Source organism: Podarcis raffonei, chromosome 2, assembly GCF_027172205.1.
Source record: "Podarcis raffonei isolate rPodRaf1 chromosome 2, rPodRaf1.pri, whole genome shotgun sequence".
Classification (NCBI taxonomy): Eukaryota; Metazoa; Chordata; class Lepidosauria; order Squamata; family Lacertidae; genus Podarcis; species Podarcis raffonei.
The window spans coordinates 70,121,274-70,147,303 of NC_070603.1; the positions used below are offsets into that span (position 1 = coordinate 70,121,274).

The window sequence follows — 26,030 nt, forward strand, 5'->3', positions numbered from 1 at the left end:
GTTCTTCAAAAGTACACAGGTGTTCTATTCTCAAACACCCTTTAGCCTTGGTTACTGCATAAAGTTTGGGAAATTAAAACACTGGAAGACAAGATCACACACAGCACACAACTTCTGGAGTGAACCAGCCTTCAACCCAAAACCTGCAAGCAAACTTTTATCAAAGTGCTATAATTTAAATTCTAGGAAGAGCAATTTCCTGTTTTTAATTAAGTCAGCCCCTGCCCTATTCTGCTCCCTGGAGATTTCCCGTGGGCAACCACCCCAACCTTTCGGATTTTCCAGAGTGATGGATTCTGGCTGCAATCGCTTGCTCTTGATGTCCCAGCTCCGCATTTGCTTCCTGGGTATTCATGGAATAATTCCATGCTTTTGCATTCGTCATCTCAAAAGGTGTAATTTTTCCTGGTCTCGGGGTACAATTTAGCCACTTACGCAGGTGCCATTTTACCTGAGTCAGTGGGAGGGCACCCAGCGGAAGTGGCCACTGAACCTGCGTCCCATTTGGTTTGGGAGGTTCAAGTTTGCGAAATCCAGGCCGCGCTTTGCCATTGCTCTTGCCGCAGCACCGCGAGGGCCACTGCTCCCTTCGCTGTTACGTGGGTAGGCGCAGATGCCGAGCGGATCCAGACCAGGTTTTGCCTCCTCCCCAGCGGCGCAGCCAGAGACTCCCGGGCTCCTTGCCTGCAGTGGGGTGTTCAAATCTCAGCGAGGGAAGGAAGAGCCGACCGAGGGGCTGCAGCAGCAACAGCAGGAGGTCGCGGGATGGAGTCCAGCCCAGTCTAGCCGGGGATCAGGCTGCAGGCAGCAATCATGGTGAGTCGCTGCTGGCCGCCGCTCTCCTCGGGGAAACTGTCCCGGGTCCCGGCTAAGGCAGGGACCTGTCCATCTGGCGGGTGGCTCTTTGTTCTCATCCGCTTTCGGACAGTGGCGCTTGCTTCCCCCCTTCTCCCGGGTCTGAAACCGAGATGGATCTAGCCCTCTCTCATTTCGTTTACACGTGGTTCCCCGATCGTCTGCGAATGCAGCCCCGAGCGAGCAGCGTGGCTTCCCTTTGGGGGGTCTGGGACGGGCTCAACGGGGTTCCCTTGGGACGGGGTGTCTGGCTCATGGGGCCGGAGTCTGTGTGTTGCTGGAGGCGTCGGGGCGCGCAGAGACGGGGAAACCCTGCCCGGTCTCGTAACGCTGCCCCGGGCGTCGCAGCAAAGGAGTTCGGTGGTGAAGATCAGGCTAGAGGGCCGCAGGTTTTTCGCCCCGGCGAAGGCGAATGGCGACCCCGCGACTTGGTGTTGGAGAGAAAGGCGCATCCTTTTATTGGTGCGCGCCGTCGTTCTTTGGGAATTGCGCAGCAGAGAGGCTCTGCGCAGTAGAATGCTTTCCCGCTTGCCTGCGTGGTAGCAATGATGGTAGGGGATATCTAAACGATCCGTGCTGGGAGCTTATGTCAGTGCAGAGGTTGCCTCCCGGGTAACTTTACATTGTGACATTCATTCTGGGATAGCTTTCTACCTAGTCGTAGATCTGGATAAACCGGAACATGTACTTGTGCTTGTGTTTGAAATTAAAAAAGCACACAAAACAAACAAAAACCGTACAAGGACTTGACAAGCATCACATGTGGCAAAGATCTGAGCAAGTCGCATTACATATTTCTGGCCATCAAACACCCTGGCAGTTTACTCCCGGATAGACAGGGGTCTGCCACACTTCTGGGGTTAAAGTGCTCTTTCTTACCGGTATTACATGAACACCCACGTTAAGTGCTCCCTGGAAATAAAGTAAAAGCTGGGAAACAGTTGAATTGTAAAGTATCCTGTCTGTTAACTGAGAGTGAGACCAGCTCCAGATATCTAAAAGGAATGAAGTGCCACTTTTTATTCTTTAATAGCCCCACTGCTCTCTCAGCCAAGGTGGTAAAAGCAACAAAGGAGTAAACTTTTTTAATGATTGAAACTAATATTTACCCACATTAGAATTGCATGGTGTGGTCTGTGAGCATGGCTCTGAGGTGTGGCAGATAATCTGGATGAATTAATCTGGAATACAAACTTTATGATGATTTTGTATATGTATCCCCTTCTGTGCTATGCTAGCTCCATTGAACGTTATCCTTTCGCCACTTCTTCTGGCCTGTTATTTCTAAGGAACCATGAAGGTGATCATTCTCTCCCTTTGTGGTCTCCTGCCTTGCACAGGGCAGAGCATTCCTTCCAGAGACCCCCTACTGTGTGACCAGTGAATGCAAGTGACACATTGAGATTGTTAACTAGAGTGAATTGAATGAAGCCAGCACAAGAGACTGCTCCCCTTTGCTAGGACTAACCCTATTGTTAGAAGAGACCACCCTGAAGGGCTATGGACCCCCACGAGCAAAAATTCCAGTTCCTTTTGTAACTGGACACCAAACACATGAATATGGCAGCATACAACATAAAGCCAGTGGTTGGTTTAAATATTTGACCTTCCCCCTCCCACTTGTGATCACCTTCAAAAAAGTCATCCTCATAAATGTTAAGTTTTACTTTAACAACCAGGGAATCCTGAACATTTATGAGTGACATGTATCTACCCTCCCTCCAGATTATAGTATCTGAAAGTCATTGAGTAATCATGCCCAAGATCACAGGATCTGGAAGGAAAAAACTGAGCGAGTGTGATCAGCATGTTGAAAACACCTGTCTCCAGATCTTCACAGCATGGAAACTGGATAGGAAAAGGGACAAGATGAAACCTTGAAGGACATTGTAGGACATACCCAGGACTAGGGATGAGGAAGAAATCTTTTCAGTTCACATTCTAATGCAAATTTACCTAATTTTCACTTTTTAAACCAATAGGCGAACCAGCACACAGTTATTCTTCCAAATCTGCACATCTCTGAATTTGAGATGCTGTTCTGCAGCCAAAAAATGCATATAAAGGAAGAGCATATATTGAGGGAAAGTGTGTATATTAGTGAAAATAATGTCCAAAAATGTATTAGGGAAGGTTGCCAGCAAAGATGCATGTATTGGGCAGAAATGTACACAGAAAGGTGTTTATTGGGAGAAATGTGCAAAAAAGTACAAATTTTTGTGTTGACGTAAAAAAAAAATCAAACTGTTGTGGAAATAGGACAAATTGAGTTTAAGCATGGAAAATGAGAAACCTAGACACAATAAAACTGACAAATTCATCTATCCCTATCAGAGCAGATTATAGACATCTACTATTACTCCTGGAATCCATTTGCCAATGGTAGAACAACTTGATATCAGTCCTAGAGATGTATGTCGAGCCCCACCTTCACAACCCCAACACATTATTATCAGCGACATCAAGTTAGAGAGGTTGGAAAGACAGGACCATTCGTCCACCAGCATCAGCAATTCCCACCTGCAGATCAAGCTATAAAATACAGAACACGGTTTGCCAGGATCAGAGAGTGGGTACACTGCAAAAATAGCTTGAAATGATTCATACTGCAAGCCACGCCACACACTGCAGGGGAACACAATAGCCCCCAGGCTCAGTGATCATCGGGGGAAATTCCCAACGTAACCAAACCCTGAAAGTCTAATAAGATCAACATTGCGCAAGTTATTTTGTTGATCTCCAGGCATACATCATCCAGCAGTGCCACAAGCAAAATATAACCCAGATCAGAAACAAGATTGGCTTGCATCCAGCAGGCCATTTATCTTTCATTACTACAAATCACACGCCGTTCGGGTGGCTCATATGGCGGCACTTTCTTCTTCACTTGCCTTACCAGATTCTATTTGAAGTGTGTAGTAAAAAGTCCCAGAATATTAGTCAAACAGTAAAGGTTGGAGTCTTGACAAAGGAATCCAAGCCAAATTCGTGGGGTTGTAAACTCAAACGAGAGCTTTGTACGTAATGCCCCTGAGTTTGCATGTGTTGCTCTTAGGTGAGCACTTTGTTGCTTTGTACCAGGGGCTTATAAGGCACACACTAAGCTACCCATCTGACTTTATCTTGTCGCTTTTAATAATGTGATGCGTTATAACAATAGGTTAATAAATAATGTACAGACTTAAAGCTGATGACACTTCCCTCCTTTGAGAATGGTGTGCTGCAAAACACAGTAGTCTTCTGGACAGACCTATTTTCTTTTTGCATCCACCTCCCCTCCCACCCAATATTATGAAGCTAACAGCACAGAATTGAACCTAGACAATGTGTTTATTTGAAGAAGAAGAAAAGAAAACCCATCAAAAATGCAAGATTTGAGGTCTTGCAGAATTTGGAATGTCTTTGGCCAAGTGTAATGTCATGGCAGGAGGAAATGTGGGGATGACTAAAGGCTAAACAGAACACAACACTCCATCCTCTGTAAAGATACGCTAGAAAGCTCCTTAAAAATGAGAACTCCTGAAGTTCTGCCTCGGCATGCTGCAGCCATAGATCCAGGAAGGAACCTCATAATGTAGTAGTATATGAGCACCTGCTCATGTACAGAAGGTCCCAGTTCAGATTGTTGAAGCTCCAGTCAAAAAGAATCTCAGGATCTCATTTCCTGTGAAGGGATGGGGAAAATGTCTGCTTATTTGAAGACCTTGAAGAATCACTGTAGAAAATACAGTGGTCTGATTCAATTTACAAAGAAGGCAATTTTGTTTCTTGAATCTCCAAAGTCTAATAGTTCTTGATGAGTCATTGGTGTATACATGTTTGGCTTTCAGAACAGAGCATTCCCTTTCTGGGATATCTTAGTAGTCATTTTCTCCATTTTTTTCCTGAGCAGTATAGATTGTTAGCTATGTAAAGATATATACAATTCATCCCATTTTAGTCTCTGTCATCCTGTTGTTTTGAATGGTATATGGATCATAAAAGCAAGACTGAGGAACAGCTTTAGAAAATGCTTTCACTATAGCTGCAGGTCATTTAAAAACAAACCTCTTATGCAGGCATAGGCAAACTCGGCCCTCCAGATGTTTTGGGACTACAACTCCCATCATCCGTAGCTAACAGGACCAGTGGTCAGGGATGATGGGAGTTGTAGTCCCAAAACATCTGAAGGGCCGAGTTTGCCTATGCCTGCTCTTATGTATGTGGGTTTTTTGGTGTGTGTTTTTGCTTCTTTGCAGGACAATTGGGGTCATAGAATTCGAAGGTACCCCAAGGGTCATCTAGTCCAACCTCATGTGCATCTTGTACATTAGCATTATGATGAATTTGGATGATGGGAGTTTGGAATCCAACAATACTGTATCTGGAATACCACAGTTTCCCCATTTCTGGTGTAGCGGTTGAGCAGTTCTTTTAATGCATGCATTCCTTTTTTGAAGGAGAGCTGATCAGTGCAGAAGCCAAGTCTGAGAATACTTATACAGTACTCAAAGGAATGTCTGGGTATTGCTTCTAACCTTGAATGCCCCAACATAGTCAACCTTACCTGCCCGGGGGTTTCACAAGCTGCTTCCTGTGAAATTGCTATTTTTAGATTTAGAAGGATACAGGAAACATGAGCCACTTCCTTGTTCCAACCATTGCCTCACCTTCTTTGGAGAGGCAACTGAACAGTTTACACGGGCAGTACATGGAATAAGACTCTCCTGCTCTCAGGGTGTTGGTCTTGTGTCTAATGCTCTCACTTTTGTACTGTAAAATGTGTGCAAACTTGTTGAAGAGCTGCAATTGGGTGTGGCTTCCCAAAATGTATACAATGGTTGCACATGTAGCAACTGTCCTGTTCCCCCCACCCCGTCTCCCCACTGCATGAAAGTGCATTTGGTATAGCAAACAGCCCTTGGAGCAACCTCCATGCAGTGGCTCCTGGAGAAGAAATCTGTAACGTTAGATGGTCCACATTAGATGACTGACGAGAGGGGACTGACTTGGTTGAAAAGGTTTGTCTGGGCTGTTATATTGACCGAACTTTACAGTTCTGGTAGCTCCATCTCTAAAAAGAAATCATAGATCTCTGGAGAAGTGCAGGAAAGGGTGATCAAAATTATCAAGGGTTGAAACGCCACCCTTTGTGGAAAGGAGTAAAGTTATGGTACTACATCAGTTTGAAAAAGATGATTTATGAAAAAATATGTGGCGTGGAAAGATTAGATAGTGTGATCCCCCTCTATTCCCTTTCATAATACTAAAACCTGAGGTCACCCAATTGTTTCACAGTACACCCAGTAGATTCAGAACAGAGAAAAGAAAATAATTTCAAACGAAGTGTAGAATTCACTTCCATAAGGTGTGTTGATGGCCACAGGCTTACATAATGATTTTAAAAGGGGATTAGGCAAATTTATGGTGAAAGATTATCAATGGACACAATAGGTAAATAGAACCTCCCAAGTTTAGAACATGTATAGCACTGAAATCAAGTTGGAGGTGGTGGTGAAACAACAGTAGAAGGCTGTCCTGCTATCAGCTTCCCTGAAGCATCTAGGTGACCATTACTAGGAATAGAATGGTGGACTAGATGGACCTTTGGTCTGATCCAGGAGGCCTTTTCTATTTTTATGACATTCACGGTCTCCTTCAGATGTTCAGAATCACAGCAAGCTTCTAAAAATCTGATGCTGATTTAAAAGTCATTCTCAGTGACAGCCACATATTGGAGTCTCTTAATTTGCCTTCTGGTTTATGAGTCTTGGCATAAACTGCAGTCACATTTTTTAATACTTGTTCACACCATGAAGCTTATCGCCTTCTCTTTTTTGAGAAAGAAATGAAATTAACATTGACATTCTCAGGAGAGACCAAGAGTTCCTTGGCCCAGAAATGTTACAGCCCACGCAAGTACAGTGGTACCTTGGTTCTCAAACCCCTTGGAACCCAAACACTGCAAACGTGGAAGAAAGTGTTGCAGTTTGCGAACTTTTTTTGGAAGCTGAACATGCTCCGTTTTGAGTGTTACGCTTCCGATTTGAGTGCCACACTTCTGTTTTGAGTGTTACGCTGAGGTCTGTCTGTTTTTGCTGTTTATTTTGCGTTTTTGTTTTGCGGCTCTTTTTGTGACTATGTGGAACCCAGTTCAGCTACTGATTGATTGATTGATTGATTGAGTGACTGTAGTACATCGCTTATTGTATGGGTAGGCAAACTAAGGCCTGGGGCCCAGATCAGGCCCAATTCTAAATCCAGCCTGCGGACGGTCCAGGAATCAGCGTGTTTTTACATGAGTAGAATGTGTCCTTTTATTTTAAATGCATCTCTGGGTTATTTGTGGGGCATAGGAATTCGTTCATTTTCCCCCCCTTCAAAATATAGTCTAGCCCCCTACAAGGTCTGAGGGACAGTGGACTGGCCCCCTGATGAAAAAGTTTGCTGACCCCTGGTTTATTGCTTTCATTTTATGGATCAATGGTCTTGTTAGATAGTAAAATTCATGTTATATTGCTGTTTTAGGGGTTGTTTTAAAAGTCTGGAACGGATTAATCCATTTTGCATTACTTTCTATGGGAAAGCACGCCTTGGTTTTGGAACAGACTTCCAGAACATATTAAGTTTGAGAACCAAGGTACCAGTGTACTGTATTAGTGTGTTTGGATAGTGAGGTTTCAGCTTTTAGTGTCAGGAATCCTTGTACCTGACTTACTCTCTGAGAATTGGACAAGAACCATGTCCATTTAGCCACCACTGCATCCTTACGGTAATGTGCCTCCAGATCTCAAATATCCCCAGTCATCTCTTGCCTTGCATTGCTCTCTTATGTGTGCTTTGTTGCAGTTATCACTTGCACTGCTAGATCTTCCTTTCCTGCCTTAAACCCTTATTTCTACAACAGAACATGCCCATGCATCGCTTCTAGATCCTAACTATGGATGGTTCCAGATGTTGCATTGGAGCACTGAAAAGATAACGCTCTTTCCATGCTTCTGGGTAGTAGTTATAGCAGCAAACTATCATCTTCAAAAGGAGCTGTATAAGCTGGATACCTGTGTAGCACATAGCAGAATGGAAGCAGGATGTGCAAGTTATTCATGCATTTCCCCCCAGCAGCAATTCTGGGTAGTATCCAAAGCCATCTTCAGTTTCCCAGACTTTGTCTGCTTCAACTTGGGCCTGCTTCATTTACCTGTCCCTGACTTAGCCCTGACCACTTGTATTATCCATTTGTCACTGTCAATTTATTATTACATTACAGATTTGCCCAGTTTGTCCTATTGCTGCAAATACTTAGTGGTACATCAGAAGAACCCTGCTGGATCATGCCAAAGGAGGCCTATCTAGTCCACATCCTACTCTCAAGAATTGGTTGGCCACTGTGAGACTTGGAGAAAGTCCCCTTATGCAGTTGGAAATCCTTGCACAGGGCATGTGTTCTGAATACTGCCCACTATTACAAGTGAGGTCTCTCTCACCATAGATTTGTATATAGGCATAAATGGAAGGGGGTCTGATCCTACAGGGAAGCACTAGTTCCAGTGTGTGACAAAATAAAGTGTCAGTTGTTATTGAAGTCTGCAGAGGCTAGACTCTTGGCAATTCCTGCAGCAAGCCAGTCTCTCGCCTCAGTTCTTTTTTTAGCACTTATCTCCACAAGAATTGCCAATTTAGCCCAGTCTTCTGGCAATCACTGGCATTTCAAAATGTGGTGAAAAGTCATGCAAAGCACACACATTGTAAGATAATATACCTCAGAAATGTCATACCCCTATTTTTCATAATGTGATGGAATTTTGCCCTAAGGCTTGAAGGATTTATTTTCCTCCACCTATTCCTCCACCAATTATTCTTGCTCTAGTTACCATTTATAGTATGGCTGCCCAATTTATCTTGGTTAAATTCTGATACTTGGATACAACCTGTGTTGGAGATTTTCATAGGTCAGTTAAAAATTAGGTGAGAGTATCCTTGAATCAGTTTGCAACTAGCCCTAAGGCAAAGCAATCCTATGCTTTAATTTTTCTTTTCTTTTTTGGCAAGGGGGGCGGAATGCACCACCACTGCACTGCTGGAACATCCCCATAACCTCTATTTATCAAGTGGGGGGGACACACATACACACATACAAATACAAAAACAGCATTAGAAAGGGAGACATCAAACAGAGCCAGCATTCCTGGGAAAACTGGCACTGCCCACTGTGAATCAGGGATTGTGCCGGCAGTGTGACTACACAGCACCCAAGTACCGTATTTTTCGCTCTATAACACGCACCCGACCATAACACACATGTATTTTTTAGAGGAGGAAAATCCGTAGGCATGCCACCCGTAGGCATTCCCTCCATAACACGCACAGTCATTTCCCCTTACTTTTTAGGAGGAAAAAAGTGAGTGTTATGGTGCAAAAAATACGGTAATTTCTTGGGCAAGAGGCTTGCAAATATCAAGTGTAGCCCTCCTGCGAACAGGGATTAAAGATTCAGGTAGGGAGGTAAAAACTCTTTGGCCAAGCAGCCCAAGGGAGGGGTTGAGCTGTGTAACAAAAGCAGCTAGCTACAGACACTTGCTGACAGCAGCAACTTTCAGTGACTCACTGCATAGAGCATGGGGCTGGGAAGCTGGATATGAGAGTGTGAGCCCTACTAGAGGGAGGGGGCAAATATGGCTGTGCTCACCTTTTGTAAGCCTAACCACACACACACACACACACACGCGCAAACACACAGCGGGGAGGGAGGCGGGGAAGGGAAGGAAAAAGCTATGTGGGGGCAAAAGAGAGCGAGTTTCCAAGGCTTGAACCCACACTGCAAATACAGTGGGACCTTGGGTTACAGACGCTTCAGGTTACAGACGTTTCAGGTTACTGACTCCGCTAACCCAGAAATAGTACCTTGAGTTAAGAACTTTGCTTCAGGATGAGAACAGCGGGAGGCCCCATTAGCTAAAGTGGTGCTTCAGGTTAAGAACAGTTTCAGGTTAAGAACATACCTTCAGAATGAATTAAGTTCTTAACCCAAGGTACCACTGTACCACAGAGCAAGAGGAGCAGACAGTAAGTAGACACAGCATGGGGCATTTGTTTTCCTCCCATCCTCAGCCTGAACAACTATGCATAGATGCCAGGAGCTCTGGGGCTGCAGAAGAGCAGGCTGGAGGTCCCTGGTTCAAATCCAAGGTGCAACTCCACGCTAGGGAAGGTGAGGGGACACCCTCCACGCACAGCTGAGATAGCTCAGTTGGTTAAAGTGTGGGGCTGATGATGTCAGGGTTGCAGGTTCGATCCCCCTATGGGACAGCTGCGTGTTCCTACATTGCAGGATTTGGACTAGGTGTTCCTCAGGGTCCCTTTCATCTCTACAATTCTATGATTCTTTGTACCCAGGCACATCTGTGCCAGTCAGGAGGAGTGCTGCATGCCCATTAACCTGATTCCTGCATGGGCTGCCTAGCCCTTTTTGTTCACCTCTGCTCTCTGGCAACCTACATGGTCAATCCACCCCCCTCTCACTTTTGCAAGATAGGCCAGCTCTGCCAGGTAGCATCCCGACAGGACCCATTGCTTCTCCTAGCTTTTCGTTATAAAGCAGAGCATTCACTGGCAGGAGAAATATATCCAGAAGTTTAAAAATATGTGTTCATGTATATGTGAAGCATAGACAAGAGGCCAAGTGGAAGAAACAAAATGTGAAGCTTGTACTGGAAAAGAATGTGAATAGGAAGGAAGCGAATGAAGGTATATTTGGATGGATTTGGAGCAGTATGCGGAGTGCAGAAAAGGTTGAAGAAGTGTGACGGTGCTTTTCCTAAGGGTCCTAGGGTCCAATGTGATATTGTAGAAGATGGGAGATCCTTCAATAGATGATTGAAAGGAAACTAAGAGGGAAAAGGAACTAGATGAAGACTTGGATAGAACTTCATGGAGCAAATTCAAGAAAAGGGTGGAGTCCTATGATGCCCACAAAACATTTCAGAAGACAGAGAACAGTGAAGAGTCATAGGACATCAGACTATGAACTGAGCAGTAGAGAAAGAGATATGGCAGGAATTGGCTTCCATCCCAGTTGGCATGACAGGTCTGACTGAGGAATTTCCATACAGATTCAATGCGTCACAGTCCTAGTGTTACCTGAACAGGTTCATCCATGTGAACCAGCCCAACTTCATTTTATTCCAGTTTGTATGCCACCTTTCCAAATTACTCTGTTTGAGGTGGTTTAGAACCCTAAGAAATGACAAAATATAAGCTAAAAATCACTGCTGCCCTGTAACAATTCAAAATATAACCAAAAACAATTAACATTCAATAATTTGTTTCACATATTGTATCAACAACATGACAATAAAAGAAAATCTTCCCATCAGCTAATCATGAAATTATTATGACCAAAAAAGATGATATTGGGAAATATTTATTTTATTCCATTCTGTATGTGAATTGCTTCCTATAAAATATCTCAAAGTAATAAATACATTAACAATAAACACATGCGCGCGCACACACACATATATAGTATAAAAACAATTGGTTTGATGCAGATACTGAGTGGGATAAAAATATCCACTGCAAAGGCTTGTTGAAGAACAGAAGGCATTCAATAGACTTTGGAAAGATAACTGAGGTGGTATCTGTCTGATAGAAACAGTATGGAGTTCCCAAGAGTTGGTGCTGCCATTCTAACGACCCAGTTCCTACATTGTACAGAATGGCCCTCTTGATTAGATGGCATATGCAGAAGTCCATTTCTCTTCACAGTGCAGTCATTGGTTGGGCATATATAAGGAGTAATATACTCTTACATTCTGGTCCCAAGCTCTATAGGCTTTGTATACCAGCACCTTGAACTTAGTCTGGTAGCTAATTGGCAGTGGGTATAATTTTTTCAGCAATGGCATAACACGATGGTGATAGTCTGCCTCAGTGAGCAGTTGAGCCACTGCATTTTGCACGATCTGCAGTTTCTGAACCAACTTCATGGGCAGCATCACATGGAACCTCTTGCAGTGGTTCAACTTGGAGGCTACTAGTGCATAAGCAACCATTTTCAGGCTATCCTGGTTCAGAAATGGCCATAGCTGTATTGCCAACCAAAGCTGGTAAAAAAGCACTCCTAGCCATGAAGGTCACCCCAGCATTCATTCATTCATTCATTCATTCATTCATTCATTCATTCATTTATTTATTTATTTAAAACCATATGTACCACTTTTCACCATATGTCTCAAAGCAGCTTACAGAAATAAAAACACCCAAGATACAATAAGTACAATCATACCTTGGGTTGAAGTAGCTTCGGGATGAATATTTTCGGGTTGCGCTCCCCGGCAACCCGGAAGTAACGGAGTGTGTTACTTCCGGGTTTTGCCACTCGCGCATGCGCAGATGCTCAAAATGACATCACGTGCATGCGCGGAAGTGGCGAATTGCGACACGCTCGGACGCAGGTTGCATTTGCTTCTGGATGCGAACGGGGCTCCGGAACGGATCCCGTTCGCATCCAGAGGTACCACTGTAGAGGGGAGAACATTAGAACAGCATTCATGGTGTGAAGGTCTCCTGGTTTAACCTGACACCTGAAACTTAGCAAGGACAGTGCCTGCCTAATTTCTAATGGTAGGGAGTTCCTTAGAGTAAGTCTGTTACAATGGAGGCATGACTTCTTGTTAACATGAGTTGTGCTTCTGGTCCATGGGGGGCCACACTCCCCCGGATGATCTCACTGATCAACCTAGGACATAATAATAAAATAATAATAAAATTTTATTTCCATCCCGCCCTCCCCAGCCGAAGCTGGGCTCAGAGCGGCTAACAACATTAAAATGATACAACATTCTAAAATCATTTCATTATAAAATCAATTCAAATCAGATTAATGGCAACCATTGGGCTAGAGTTCTGTGAGGATTGCCAAAGGAGGGGGTCAGGCTGTGCTCTGGCCAAAGGCCTGGTGGAACAGCTCTGTCTTGCAGGCCCTGCGGAAAGATGTCAAGTCCCGCAGGGGTAAAGCAGTCAGTAAGGTATCCTGAGCCCAGGTTGTTCAGGACTTTGTACATGGTAGCAGATGGAAAGCCAGTGCAAGTCTTCTAAGTCCGTTGTCATGTGTTGGTGGTAGTCTATCACCAGTCTAGCCAGAACATTCCACAATAGTTGAAGCTTCTGGATGAAACACAAAGGCATAGTCTTGAGGTTATCAATACACATGGAATTTAGTAGCCAGGTCATCCCTAATCCGGAACTGCCGCACCTGGTGGGCATACATAAAAAGAACTCCCAGTTACTGAGGCCACCAAGTTAGTTCCAGGAGTACCCCCAAGCTATGTACCTGCTCCTTCAGAAGGAGTGAAGCCCTATCCAGAGTGGGCAACTGCCCTCTCGCTTGTATCTGGGATCCAGCCTCTAGTGTCAGAGTTGGATCCAAGAGCACACTCGGTCTACAAACCTGCTCCATTACGGGAGTACAACCCAATAGAAAGGCAACTGTCCAATTATTGAGACTTGGGAACCACTTACCCGCAGCGCCTCCATCTTGCAATGATTCAGACTCATTTTTCTGGCCTTCACCGAGTCCACACTCTGGTCCAGGGCATGCACAGTCTCTCCTGATTCAGATGGGGTGTGAGCCTCTAAGCCAGGAAAGTTTCAAGAGTCTTGGCACTGTGTAGGAATCTAGGCCGCCAAATCCTCTGGGACATCTATTGAAACGCCCCATCCTATGTGCCAGTCAACATGGGATACGATCATTATAACGAGCCTTTAGCTACTGTCGCTACCCTTTGTCATGTGCACTGGGGACCCAATTATGTGCACCAAGGGTGGAGAACTCTTACTCCTCTGCAAGAACTGTGTCAACATCTGTTAAAGCTGGGCGGGCTCTCTGCCACAAGCCTACTTTGAACAGACTGTATATTATCAGTACATGTGGGAACATAAATGAGCTGTGTGGAAGTCTGTTGCCATGGAAACCTTCCTCTTTGGGACTGCCTTTGATCTACTTGATATGACTGGAGCCGACTTACTGGCCTCTACAAGAGGGAATGCGGAGTCCCGGGTTCTGTTGCCAGTTTGACTGTGGACCTTTTTTGGCACCTGTTGGCAAAGCCCCTATAACATTGTGCTTCCGTACTTGTGGCAGCTTTTTGACTCAGGGTTATGAGCATGTTGGGCTGATTCATTATCCGATAATTAATGAGCCAGCAGTGCTTAGGGTCATTATCTTGCAGGGTCAGAGCATGAACATTTGGCAGCAAGCTCGTTTAAAATGGAGGTGCAGAGAGTGCTCTGAGGTGCTAGCCTTCTTAGAGCCACTGCCCTGGGCAATTCAAGAAATCAGCCCTAATTTGGTAGTGATGGAAACTGGAATATTGAGATTACCTTCTTAGAGGCCTATGAATAAATGGAAGGAAGTGTAGAATAGAGCTCCCCCCCCCAGGTTATGACTTTTGCTTTGTGATGTTTAGCTTATTTTTTAGTTGATGATTTAAGTGTTTTATGAATTGTAATGGTTTTCCTGATGAATTGTTAAATATTCTATGTTGTTTATGGTGTATTTGTGATGTATTATGCTGTATCATGTTATTGTTATTTATTGTTCGTAAGCCGCTTTGGGATTCATTTGAATGAAATGCGGCATAGAAATATAATAAATCACATCAAATCAGTGCATTGAGCTCTTACAGTGGGCATTTAGGCTTACCCATGCAGAGGATAAGAGTGCCTTCTGCCATCTTATAGTGCCTTCTGCTAGCTTACCTGACTGGTATACCAACGATGACTATACTTAGACAGAGATAGCCTGGCTTCAGTGATCCTGGTGTGTCTTGGTAACCTAATTTGGTCACTGTGAGGTGTTGTATGTTGGACTGCCTTTGATGATGGTCCAGAAACTACAGATAGTATTGAATACAGCTGCAAGAGTACTATTTGCTATACGGGACCGCCTCTCCTGGTTTGCCCCACGGAGGACCTTAAGGTCCACATATAGCAACACCCTAGAGGTCCTGGGCCCTAAGGAAGTTAGATTAGCTTCAACCAGAGCCAGGGCCTTCTCAACACTGGCTCTGGCCTGGTGGAATGCTCTGTCTCATGAGACCAGGGCCCTGCGGGATCTGATTTCTTTCCACAGGGCCTGTAAGACAGAGTTGTTCTATCTGGCCTTTGGTTTAGAATCAGTTTGATTCCCTCCCCCTCTTTCTTTTTCCTTTCTCCTCCTATGAAGAGACTGCATCCTAATGTTTTAATGTTGTATCTTAATCTTTTAAATTGTATTTTAATCAACTTGTTTTTATTATTGGTTGTTAGCCGCCCTGAGCCCGGTCTTGGCTGGGGAGGGTGGGGTATAAATAAAAAAATATTATTATTATTATTATTATTATTATTATTATTATTATTAGGGGCTGGGTACTATGAGCCTATTATGCCAACTACACTGGTGCCCAGCGTGTTGCCAGTCCCAAATCAGAGTGCTGATTCTGACCTTCCAAGTCCTTCATAGTTTGGGGTTGCAGTATCTGAAAAACCGCTTTCCCTCCTTATGTACCTATATACTCCGAGATCAACAATGGGGATCCTTCTCCGAGTGCCACCACAGCTGAGATACAACGGGTGGCTATGGAAAAAAAACCTGGGCTGCTCAGTAGTGGCTTGCCAGAGAGGTTCTCTCTGCTGCGTAGCTAGACATCTTTTCGTCCCCAGGCAAAACCCTTTCCTATTCTCACAGGTTTTTAAAATCTGTCGCTTTTAATTTCTTTATCTACTCCCCTCCCCCCTTTGTGTGTGTGCTTGTTTTCTTTTCTGGAATTTGTTTTCCTATCTGGAATGTCGCTGCCTCATTTAATGCTGTTTCTGTATTGCATTTATTTTTTGTGATTTTTTTCTTGTTTTAATATTTCTTTGCCCATAACCCAAAGAATACCAACTAAAGCAAACAAGCAAACAAACAAACAAACAAATATCATTTTAAGCAGTAGATGGGAAGATATAATAATCCCTGGCTGTAGGAAACTATCTTATCAGGACTAGTCTAGCCTATTGCTCGCTGTGCTGGTTTCTGCTCAGGGAGTTTTTGTTGGACTTCCGGGAGCATTCGGAAATACGGCTCTCTACCTGCTGTCAGAAGTTCACCTTTATTTTGCTTCATGTGTAAACCAGACCTTAATCTGTGGCATTGGGAGACCAAACATTCATTTGCAAACAGTTAACAGCAGGCTTTCAGGCTCCCTCCTAGTAATGCCGAGTATTCAAAGCCTTCACACCTGCTCAGGAAATGATGCTGTCCTGCTCATCTTGCCTCCCAAATATCTTTTCCGGTTTCCTCCAATTCAGCTGTTTGTGCTTCCAGCTCATCTCTGAGCATGTTTCCAATTTAGCTCCCTGAAACGCTGCCTCATCAGAATAAATCTGTGCCAAGATACTTACTTCAGTTCTTGCCCTGAGAAATCACCAAACAGTTTAAGACACAAGTCCTGCCTTATTCCTTATATTATTGCCTCCACAAGGAGGCAAAAATAGCAAGTCATATATGCTTGTTTCTCTACTGTTCAGCTCTGCCAGTGTATATCTGGAGCTAGGTCTGGAGACAAGTATATCGAAACTGGGTGACATTTCTGAATTTTAGGAGTCTTGAGATTTATCCTACTCCGAGAGTGCCCACTCATACATCACCAAGAAAGAGTAAATCCATTACCAAAAAGAGGTAAAAAAAACCCCATACAAACCTGTAGTAAATCTGTATGTGCTAATTCATAGGTATAGATGCAGATTTAGAAAGAATTGATATTTTAGGTAAAAGTACAATATATCTATCTCATCCATAGTGGGAAAGATTGACCAGGTGACCTGTGTGCCTCTCAGTCCACTGTTGAGGGGCAACTTCAAAGACAATCCCCCCTCCTCTTGGTTCTTTATCTTTAAACTGGATTCTGACCAGACAGCCCAAATAGAGAACTGTCCTCTCCATAGGGGTGCCCAAACTTTTTTCAAAGAGGGGCAGATTAGATGAAGTGAACATGCATGAGGGCCAACCAAAGTTGCTGAACTTTTTTTAGGATTGAAGTTGTTGAGCATTTTTTACAATTTTACCCCAAAGTTGCTGAGCTTTTTTTAGGATTTTACCCCAGGACATATACTGCCACGGGGGCTGGATTAAATCGACCAGCGGGCTGGATTAGGCCCCTGAAACGGACTTTGGACATGCCTGCCATAGTAGGACACATGGCCACCCTATCTGCCCCATGGAAGCTGGCAAGCCTTAGGTTGTGGCAATGAAGACAGAGAAAGTGTTGTGAATCCATGGTTCCATGGCAATGCTGAATCTTTACCTTCCTGCGTACATGGTCATGCTGTGTGAGTGCTGAACTGTGAGGCCGGGCTAGCATATTCTTGAAGCGCCATCAGTGGCCACATCATAGCAAGAGCACACCTCAGTGAGGGAGAGGTGTCAGTGGTTCCACACACAGCAAGAGGGCTGGAACTCAGGGCAGTGGTGGAGCTGACATGTCAGCATCTGGTATGTGCCTTCCTTCCTTCCTTCCTTTCCTGCCTGTTAACCAACTGAACATCAGACTGTACTCTTAACTAGCCTAGAGCTAAAATAAAGGTCCAGTTCTGTGTGAGAGGGAAATTGCAGTTGCATTATCACTATCACAATATGACAGACCAAGGCTGAATCCTGGTAGGAAGCTCCTTTCCTCATTGTGGTCCCATCAAATGTCATACCAGACTCATGTCCTGTTCTGATTGGCCTGTTAAGCTACAAAAATATGCTACCAGCAAAACCTTATACAGTGATACCTCGGGTAAAGTACTTAATTTGTTCCGGAGGTCCATTCTTAACCTGAAACTGTTCTTAACCTGAAGCACCACTTTAGCTAATGGGGCCTCCCGCTGCTGCCGGAGCACGATTTCTGTTCTCATCCTGAAGCAAAGTTCTTAACCTGAGGTACTATTTCTGGGTTAGCGGAGTCTGTAACCTGAAGTGTATGTAACCTGAAGCATATGTAACCCGAGGTACCACTGTATAGGATTCGGACTGCAGTTGACTAAGTGGGCCAGGGGAGGCTATCAGTGATCATCACTGGAGCAGGATGTTCCTAGGGACAGTAGAGGCTGACACCAGCATATAATGTATAGAGCAGTGGTGGGAAACTTGGCACCCTCCATATGTTGTTGGACTCTTGCTCCCATCGGCCGCAGCCAGCATAGTCCATGGTGAGGGATAATGGGAGTTGTAGTCCAACTGCATTGGCTGGAGATGGTGGGGAAGTACAGGTTCTCCAGCCCAATATAGGCTTGCCAAGAGTTCTTTTATTGGCGGCTAAAATAAGGAAATGGTTTGCAGTAGCCTTGGTGAGAGAATAACTGGTAGCTGCGCAAGTATTGTCAGTTTTGGAGCTCCTCCTTTGCCATCCAGCGTGTTTATTTTCGTTTTCCACCCTACTGCCTGAGGCGGGGGGAGGAGCTAGATATGGGAGTCAGCTTGTCATCAGAGGAGAATAACTTAGGCTTCTGTGGGGAGCAGGTCTGGGTGGATCCTGCCTCCTTGTTGGGAGTTGCTTCTTGCTGCTGAAGCATCTCCCGCATTTGGACTCTGCTCTGGCTGGGTGAGTAAGTAGGTCAGTAAAAGGGATACAGGAGACGGGGCCCAGTTAGCTGTAGGGCAGGGGTGGGGACCTTGCAGCCCTCCAGATGTTGTTGGGCATTTATGCCCATCAGCCTCAACTAGCAAGGCCAATGGTCAGGATTGATGGGAGTTGTAGGCCAACAACAGCTTCTGGACTCCCTACCCCTCCCGTAGTATCAGTGGCTTCTATTGGTGTGCTTGACTACCAAAGCTTAAGAGAGGACTTGTTTCCTAGCATGGTGTCACTAGGAACTGGTGTGAGGACTTTTTGCTGACAGGAATGGATTGGGATAGATTTTTAGCCTGCTGTCCCCACAGGCTGGTGGGAACAAACATATCAATAACTTGTGTGCTTGTGTGACTTCTTTTGGCAGTGCTGGCATTCCGCTTGTCGTTAAATCTCCATGGCAACAGCACAGGCTTCTCATGTGACCTGTGACCCTGGCAATTGTCTTTTTGATCCTTACTCTCTGGATTCTGAGCCTGACGACGGCAGCATGGGCAGCGTGGGCAGCCTAGTAGAGAAACAGGATTTCTTGCCAACTGCTCCGGGAGGTCTGCGCGGCATGCGTCAGCCAGACGGGCTGCTCCGGAAAGGAATGTCACAGCGTGAAGTTTTTGGCTACTTGCATGGGGGCAAGCGGGACACCCGGGCTGAGAAGAAGCACCAGTCATCTGGAGGTGGCTTTAAACGGGACTATGAGAGTGACCGGGAGAACCAGTCCCCCGAGCGGTATTTCCGGGACAATCAACGGGCAGCTGATTTCTCCAAGAGCTCCTTGCCTGAACGTGGACGCTTTGACAAGGTGAGCAAGCTGGGGGTGTGGTTTTAGGAAGGAAGAGAGAGTTTCTTGGCAGAGACTGATTGCAAGGGGAATGGGGTGGGGCTTCTTGGCATAAATCCAATGCATTTTCCCACCAGTAGTCCTACAGTATTTCTGATGTGTTGAAACAGAAAGCCTTTAGCTGTACATAGGGTCCAGCAGTGTGTGATGTGGGGATATTGGATTAATGGGGTGTTCTGGAGGTCAGGAACTTGCTGTTGGGACTCTAACTCCCATCAGCCAAAGCCAACGGTCAGGGCTATTGAGGGCTGTAATCAAACAATATATGGGAGGGCAACAGGTTCTCCACCACTGCATTGGAGCATAGGAGGAGCTAATGGACCCGGAGGGACCTAGATCTAAGGAGATGCCGTTTATAGTGGACAGAACAACTAGATTGGCTACTGTTGCTGTACTGTTGCTATTGGTGGACCCTAGGATACACTTGGCCTCATGGCCACCAAATTCCACATGGTCTCCAGTATGCTGCTGCTGCTGGCCAGGGAGTGCCCAGCCTACTTGGTCAAAGAAGTAGGCTGCCCCTGCCTGAAACTTGTTCTTCTTGAAGCCCTATGCCATTTATCTTCAACATCTGAACGAGGAAGTAGTTGAGGGGCGATCAGTAGGGAAAACCAAACTATATAACGGGGCAGCAACCCTTTTTTAGATCAACAGCTGCAATCCTTTTGGGGCTACATGCCAGTGTTAGGTGGGGCCAGAGGCAGAAGTGGGCAGAGCAACAACAAATGTGAATTTTACTTTTCTGCAGGTGGCTAGTTTCCAGGTGGCAAGCGACAGGCATTATCAATTTCAATCAAGCAAAAACATTCAGGGCAGTATTTCCCACCCCCAATGACCATCAGTTTATTAATGCAGCAAAATGAGTACACCCAAGGAATGTGCAAATGGATCTGCATTGTCTGAGAAAATAGTCCTCTCTGATGAGGGAGTGCACCTCATCATCTGTTTGGGATCTTCTGAGCTCCGAGTGTTGGCAATGCTGATGAAAGAACAGTAGACAACAACCCAGGCTCACCACTTTAGCTTCAGCATCAAGTCACACATACTGAAAATCATTCCCAGTAGATGCACGTAGTCTGGTGTGGGGTCTTCCAGGGTAGGGTTGTTCTCTGTGGATACAGGCTTGTATCTGAGAATGTGATTTGGCCGCTGTGGGTTCATTACGTTGTTACCGGCCATTGTGCACTGCCTATGGCTACTCCGAGCAGCCCCCATCGCAACACCAGCTTCCGCTTCTCTCAATACTCAGAGCAGTATTAAAAGAAATAATTTCATGAGCAGAACTACTTCCGCTTGCACAATGGGACTCCCCCTCCCCACCATGTGAGGTGTGCGCCTCCCCAGATTTGCTCCGGAGTGTTGGGGCAACCCCTAAATCAGATTTGGGGGACAGGGTGGAGGGAGAAGAGGGGGAGATTGTTGCACAAGGAGAATTCTGTGTGCTGATGGACTGTTCACCCTAGCACCATATTGAATTTCACCATAGCGCTATATTGAATTCCATCCTTGAGGCAGGTCCAGTAGCGGGCGTGGCTGAGGAAGGGCGAGTGGCTTGAGAAGAGTCCCAATGGCCAGATAAGAGACCTGGATGACCACAGTTGCCCCCTAGACCGGCTGTTCTGCATCCCTGCTATATAGAACCAACTCTACAAATTGTGGCAAGAACATGTTGACCTCCTTCCACCCCTGCTTTGCTCATGGGCTGATGTACCTGCTAATGGCTCTTGTGTTCCTTCCAGTGTCGGATAAGACCCTCTGCCTTCAAGGTGGTGTCTGGGAAGAGCTTGTTGTCCATGCCGGGGCTGTCATCAGCCAAAGGCCAGAAGCTGTCCAAGAGCAACGGGAGCCTGCACACACTGCTGACCCAGAGCAGCACCAGCAGCTCCTCGCAACGCGGCCCTCTCCGCAGCCACCTGCTGCACACCATCAGCCTGGACGAGAGCACCAACTCTATCCAAAGCTTCCCCACCTACACTCCCCGTTTCAAACCTGCTCCAACCCAGCTCAGTGCTTCCGTAGGCCACATCAACCACATTGGCGGTTCCTTAGACAGGGCTTCTCGGGGGCCACGGGACCCTTTAGCTGTAGACAAAGCACCTCTGTCTTGCAAGAGCCTCAGCCGCCTGCAGAGCTCTGGGGAGCCACCCCCTCCGTATGAACCCACATACTCCTTGGAAGATGTGGTGAAGCAGCTCGAGGACCGGCTGACTGAGAAGGGCATGGAGCTCCGCCAGCTTAAGAGAAATCTGAGTGAGAATGATGATCCCTTCACACAGGTGGGTGGATTTTCACCACAGGATGGGCTTACTTGGTCCTGTGGAAACTACAATCTGCTCTCCTCTCCCTTTCCTCATTTTGCCTTCTGTTTTTTGGATCTTGCATCATCCTCCGTTCCTAAAGCATCCGATCCTTAATTTGCATCCCACATACATCACTGTCAGCCATGTCACCCTTCTCTAGGCTTGCTAATAGCCACTTTCCTGGATGCCTGTGGTGAATAAGAATGGCCTCAAGGCAATGGAGAAGCTTTTCTATGGAGTAAGAAAGCTGGTTGCTCCTACACTGCTTTCAGGCTTTCAAAGTGCCATACAGATTACTAACATGGGTATGTAGGGGCAGGTGGACTAGTAACAGTACTTCATTGCAAGGCTGCTTATTTGCAAGACTCTCAGGTTCTGATTTCCACTCCTATCTGGAACCAATTCCTGCCACCAATCTAGTCCTGAGCTACTTTGAAAGTAAGGGTGGGGTATAAATTTAATTAAAGAATTCCTTGCACATTCCTCATTATGTATATAACAGAAATAGAGGAAAGGAAAAAACAGTTTACATAGGAGATGTGTGTAAAGTACCGTGTGTGCCAGTGGAAGGAAGGAGTAGAGCATGTAATTGTCGTGGTGAAGCTTTTCCATACAGAAATGGGTAATATTGAAATACGTGTTGCTGAGGGATCTCCTCTGTGGAGCAGACTGTAGAGCTGAGAAGTTGAGCTCCAATTTTTCTGCCTGGTCTGATTTTATTTATTTTACTATATGTATATGATCATTGAAAAACATCTTATCTTACATTGGTCCCAGCACCAGTGTCAAGGGAGCTGGACTCCCCACAGTGAAAGACAATGGCCAAATTGTGTTACAGGCAGGTTTAAAAATAATTGTGCAATTATGTTCATAAAAGTGACTTGCCCAATTGTCCCTATGTGAATAATTTGTGTGGTCTAAAATATTAAACAACTACTTTGGGGGGCAAACTTTTCTGCTTGATTTCCTTGAAGCAATTCTTAGCCTCCCTAGGCTGTCAGGTAAATGGTGCTTCATAGCCCCTTTTTGTTTTACTTGGTTTTGTTTTGAAAACCTTCTTTTTTGTTGATGATGTGGAGAGCACAATAGAGTGAAAAAGTGAACTGCCCAGATAATATTGCAGGGTTCTGCTGCCCATCCATATCTTCTGTTTGGAACATGCAGTCTTACTGAGTGTCAAGCTATGCTCTGGGGACAGAATGACTTGGCAGTTCTGCTGTCACTGGACTGTGTTTTGTTCTACCATCCTTAAAGTGCCAAGGAGTTACACATCATGAATATTGAAAAGCTGCTCCTTTTCTGAATCATAACATATGTTAATTAAGTTTATACGGTCATACATATTCAGGTTGATTATAAATGAGCTGACTTATTCTGAAGCAGGCTAGTACTAGCCCTTCTTACCACTCCTGTCTATAAACAGACTGGCAGCAGAATCTCAGGATGTAGACTCTCCCCAGTTCTGCTGTGTGGATCCTTTCAGAGGTAACCAATGTGGTCTCTCTAGATGTTTCCATACTACAACACTCATCATCCATGACCATTGGCCATGCTGGCTGGGGTTGATGGGGGCTTGGAATCCAACATCATCTGCAGGGTACTGTGTTGGCTACGCCTTTTACCTTGTGATGCTATGGACTTAAACTGAGACATTTAAAGAATGAGTCCTAGAGTAGAATAGATTTGCCTTCCATAGAAAGCCTGAGCTTTCTGGATTGGGATATCTTTTGTACTGAGAAAAGTCATTGATTTGCCAACTGAATCTGGCCAGTCATCTCAAGGGCTGACGTAAGACCCCTCCATGATCTTCTCTCATTTTGACAGATGTTTGAGGACAAACAGCGCTTGTGGATGGATGAGCTGGATGAACTGAAACAGATGTATGTAGCCAAGCTGCAGCAAGTGATGCAACAGGCCCAACGCAGCCAGCGGGCACTTCAGCTGCAGCTCTACAAAGCTCAGCAGGAAAAGAAACGGCTGCAAGAAGAGTTGGACCTTCAGCAGAGGCAGTGCGAGGAGCTGAGGCTGCAGCAGCAACAGGCAGAGCGCCTGAGCCCCAAGTTGGAGGAGACCCAGTGGGAGGTGAGTGGGGAAAACCCATACAGAGCACAGTGCCAATGTCCACTGTGATCCTGGCTCTTCTTTGCTCCTCGGCATGCTCAGGGTTCTACTGGTGTCCATGCATCCCCATCTGGGAGTGGAGGCTGCCAGTTCTATTGAACTCTGGTGTTTTTGCAAAGCAGATCAATTCTTACTAGACAGCTGGCAAAGTTTTTGTGGCTACTGCTTCCCTCTTGCCAAGCTGTAGAACTAAGTTTTTATATGCAAAGCCTTACGTTCACAATCCTATCTGAGCAACTCCCAACATCTCCCTTTCTCTCTGGTCTTTGTTGTTGCTTGGTTGACTTTGCTGTGGGCATGACATTGTCCTTTGGAAATATTCCAACCCTTTCCCTCTGCTGTGCCGCAGCACCCAGAATCCAACAGCTTACTGCTTCTCTTTGTCTAGTCTTATCCCCTGTTCTCACCCTAATGTACTGTTTTGACAGGTCTGTCAGAAGACTGCAGAGATTTCATTGCTCAAGCAGCAGTTCCGGGATGCCCAGGAGGAGATAGCCCAGAAACTGGGTGAAATCTTCAGCTTGAAAACACAGCTGCGGGAGGTCCGAACAGAGCTGCAAGCCAAGGACTCGCAACTGGCACAGTTGGGGGACTCTTTCCAAACCTTGCCAGAGCGCAGCTCCCCTGTTCCTCCACGGGACTCTCCCATGCAAGCATGCCAGGACTTTTTGGGTTGTGAAACAGATGACTCTAAAAGTCAGGGGATGCAGGGGGAGAGCGCAGAGGGCGCTGAGTGGCTATGGGGAGAATTGCTGCGCGAGAGGCGCCAGGCCCAGCTACAAGCTGCAAACTTTGAGCAGGAGCGGAAAACTTGGCAAAAGGAGAAGGAAAAAGTCCTGCGCTATCAGCGGGAGATTCAGGCCAGCTATATGGAGATGTACTACCGGAACCAGACACTGGAGAGGCAGCTAAGTGAGTTCCGGCAGTTCCAAGCTGAGCCCAGAAGTATCAGCTCGGAGCCACCTTGGATTGAAAGAGTTGAGTCCTCAAAGATCTGAACAGTATGCAAGGGGCTCTGTGCTGGAATTACAAAGGGGAGAGGTACCACACAGCAGCATGGACCTTAGGGTTTTGGTAGAAGTGGTTAAACTAAAGGGCTGGTTAACCTCGCCCATAGAGGATTTTGAAGACTGCTGCTGTCCATGGAATGGAATCCCAGCATTGCACCTGGCATTTTCTGTCCGTCCAGGTAGGCCTTTGCCTCCCTGTCACTGCTGTCTTGGAGGGCAGAATGCTTTCCTGTTGTGTCCTGCTTCATGCCCACACTGGCACTGTCTGTCAGGATGGAAGGCTTGTTATTGTGGAATGTGAACGGCCATGATTGGGAGCTATGGCCCTTCTTGAAAATGTCTGAAGAAGAATGTGCAAAAGATGGTGCCACCAAGTAATGAGCCCTTCGTGGAGCTTTGGCTGTGTCTCTTCACAACTTGAGACTTGGCCTGTTGTGCTGAGAAGCAGTGGTGGAGCAAGCTTACAACACAAGGCCCACACAACTGGAGCTTCTAAGAAAGGCACAGCATTAGGACCAGCGGCAGAGCAAACCAACCGCGCACCTGGGGCAGGGCCAGCCAGGGCAGGACGCTACAGCTGAGGGGGAGGCGGTGGGCAGACCATTTGGGGTAGCGTGGAGCCTGCGGGCGCCCAAGGCACCGCATCACTCCCAGGCCCCATGGTGAGTGCTGCCTGGCATTTTGTCTCTCCCCTCAGTGGTGACACCAGGGGCCGGCTGCCCCACCACACACCCCTTCTTCCCCCGCTGAGAAGGTTGAGCGCAAACCCACCTCAGCATGAGCCTTGCCCTGTAGGATTTGTTTACTCTCCATCTGGCTTCTCCTCACCAGGGGCGGAAGAATGACAAAAGAGGGGGGTGACAAAATGTGGGGTGGCACTCACCGCGGGGCCTGCAGTGTGCCCGACCCACACGTCTTTTCTGGGAGTAACAAAGTGGCTTGGGCGCCCACAGGCTCCACGCTACCCCAAACGGTCTGCCTGCCGCCTCCCCCTCAGCCTCCCCCTCAGGCAGACAGACTCCTTGGAGGCCCCGCGGAGTGTCCTGCTCTGGCTGGTGCTGCCCCTGGGCACAGGGCATGCGCGCTGCCCCAGGCACCTGATTGGCTTGCTCCGCTGCTGGTCCTCATGCTGTGCCTGTCTTAGAAGCTCCAGTTGTGTGCTCCTTGTATTGTAAGTGACAAGATGTTCAGCTCCAGAATGTGTAAGTCTGGTCCAAAAGCTCACTGAAAGCCAAACCAATTGGGCTCATCAATCCAGAGGGCAGGCAGGGTCATCTGGGCTTGGGCCAGTTCC

General features: G+C 46.2%; 1 protein-coding gene and 1 long non-coding RNA gene across 3 annotated transcripts; one reads left to right on the forward strand and one right to left on the reverse strand.

Annotated features, from left to right (window-relative positions):
- Positions 1 to 513: 513 nt before the first annotated feature.
- Positions 514 to 25,280, forward strand: N4BP3 (NEDD4 binding protein 3). 2 transcript variants are annotated; one of them, XM_053377291.1, is made up of 6 exons: positions 514 to 816; positions 16,959 to 17,347; positions 18,835 to 19,266; positions 21,045 to 21,581; positions 23,430 to 23,687; positions 24,155 to 25,280. In XM_053377291.1, exons 3-6 carry the CDS (start codon positions 18,865 to 18,867, stop codon positions 24,722 to 24,724), a joined length of 1,767 nt encoding a protein of 588 aa, XP_053233266.1. In that variant the 5' UTR covers positions 514 to 816; positions 16,959 to 17,347; positions 18,835 to 18,864; the 3' UTR covers positions 24,725 to 25,280. The 2 variants fall into 2 exon arrangements, with proteins under 2 accessions (XP_053233266.1, XP_053233264.1); XM_053377289.1 differs by lacking the exon at positions 16,959 to 17,347 and having other exon boundaries at positions 515 to 816.
- LOC128408088 (uncharacterized) lies at positions 12,587 to 15,223 on the reverse strand. The gene is made up of 2 exons (XR_008328965.1): positions 13,354 to 15,223; positions 12,587 to 12,999 (listed from the first exon to the last, which is right to left on the reverse strand). It is a non-coding gene; the product is annotated as an uncharacterized LOC128408088 (long non-coding RNA).
- Positions 25,281 to 26,030: the final 750 nt, after the last annotated feature.

Excerpts from the sequence above, each read along its gene's own strand:
- N4BP3 (XM_053377291.1), top strand. The coding sequence starts at position 18,865 with ATGGCAACAGCACAGGCTTCTCATGTGACCTGTGACCCTGGCAATTGT. Across the intron at positions 19,267-21,044 it reads AACGTGGACGCTTTGACAAG|TGTCGGATAAGACCCTCTGC; the intron begins GTGAGCAAGCTG and ends TGTTCCTTCCAG. Across the intron at positions 23,688-24,154 it reads TGGAGGAGACCCAGTGGGAG|GTCTGTCAGAAGACTGCAGA; the intron begins GTGAGTGGGGAA and ends CTGTTTTGACAG.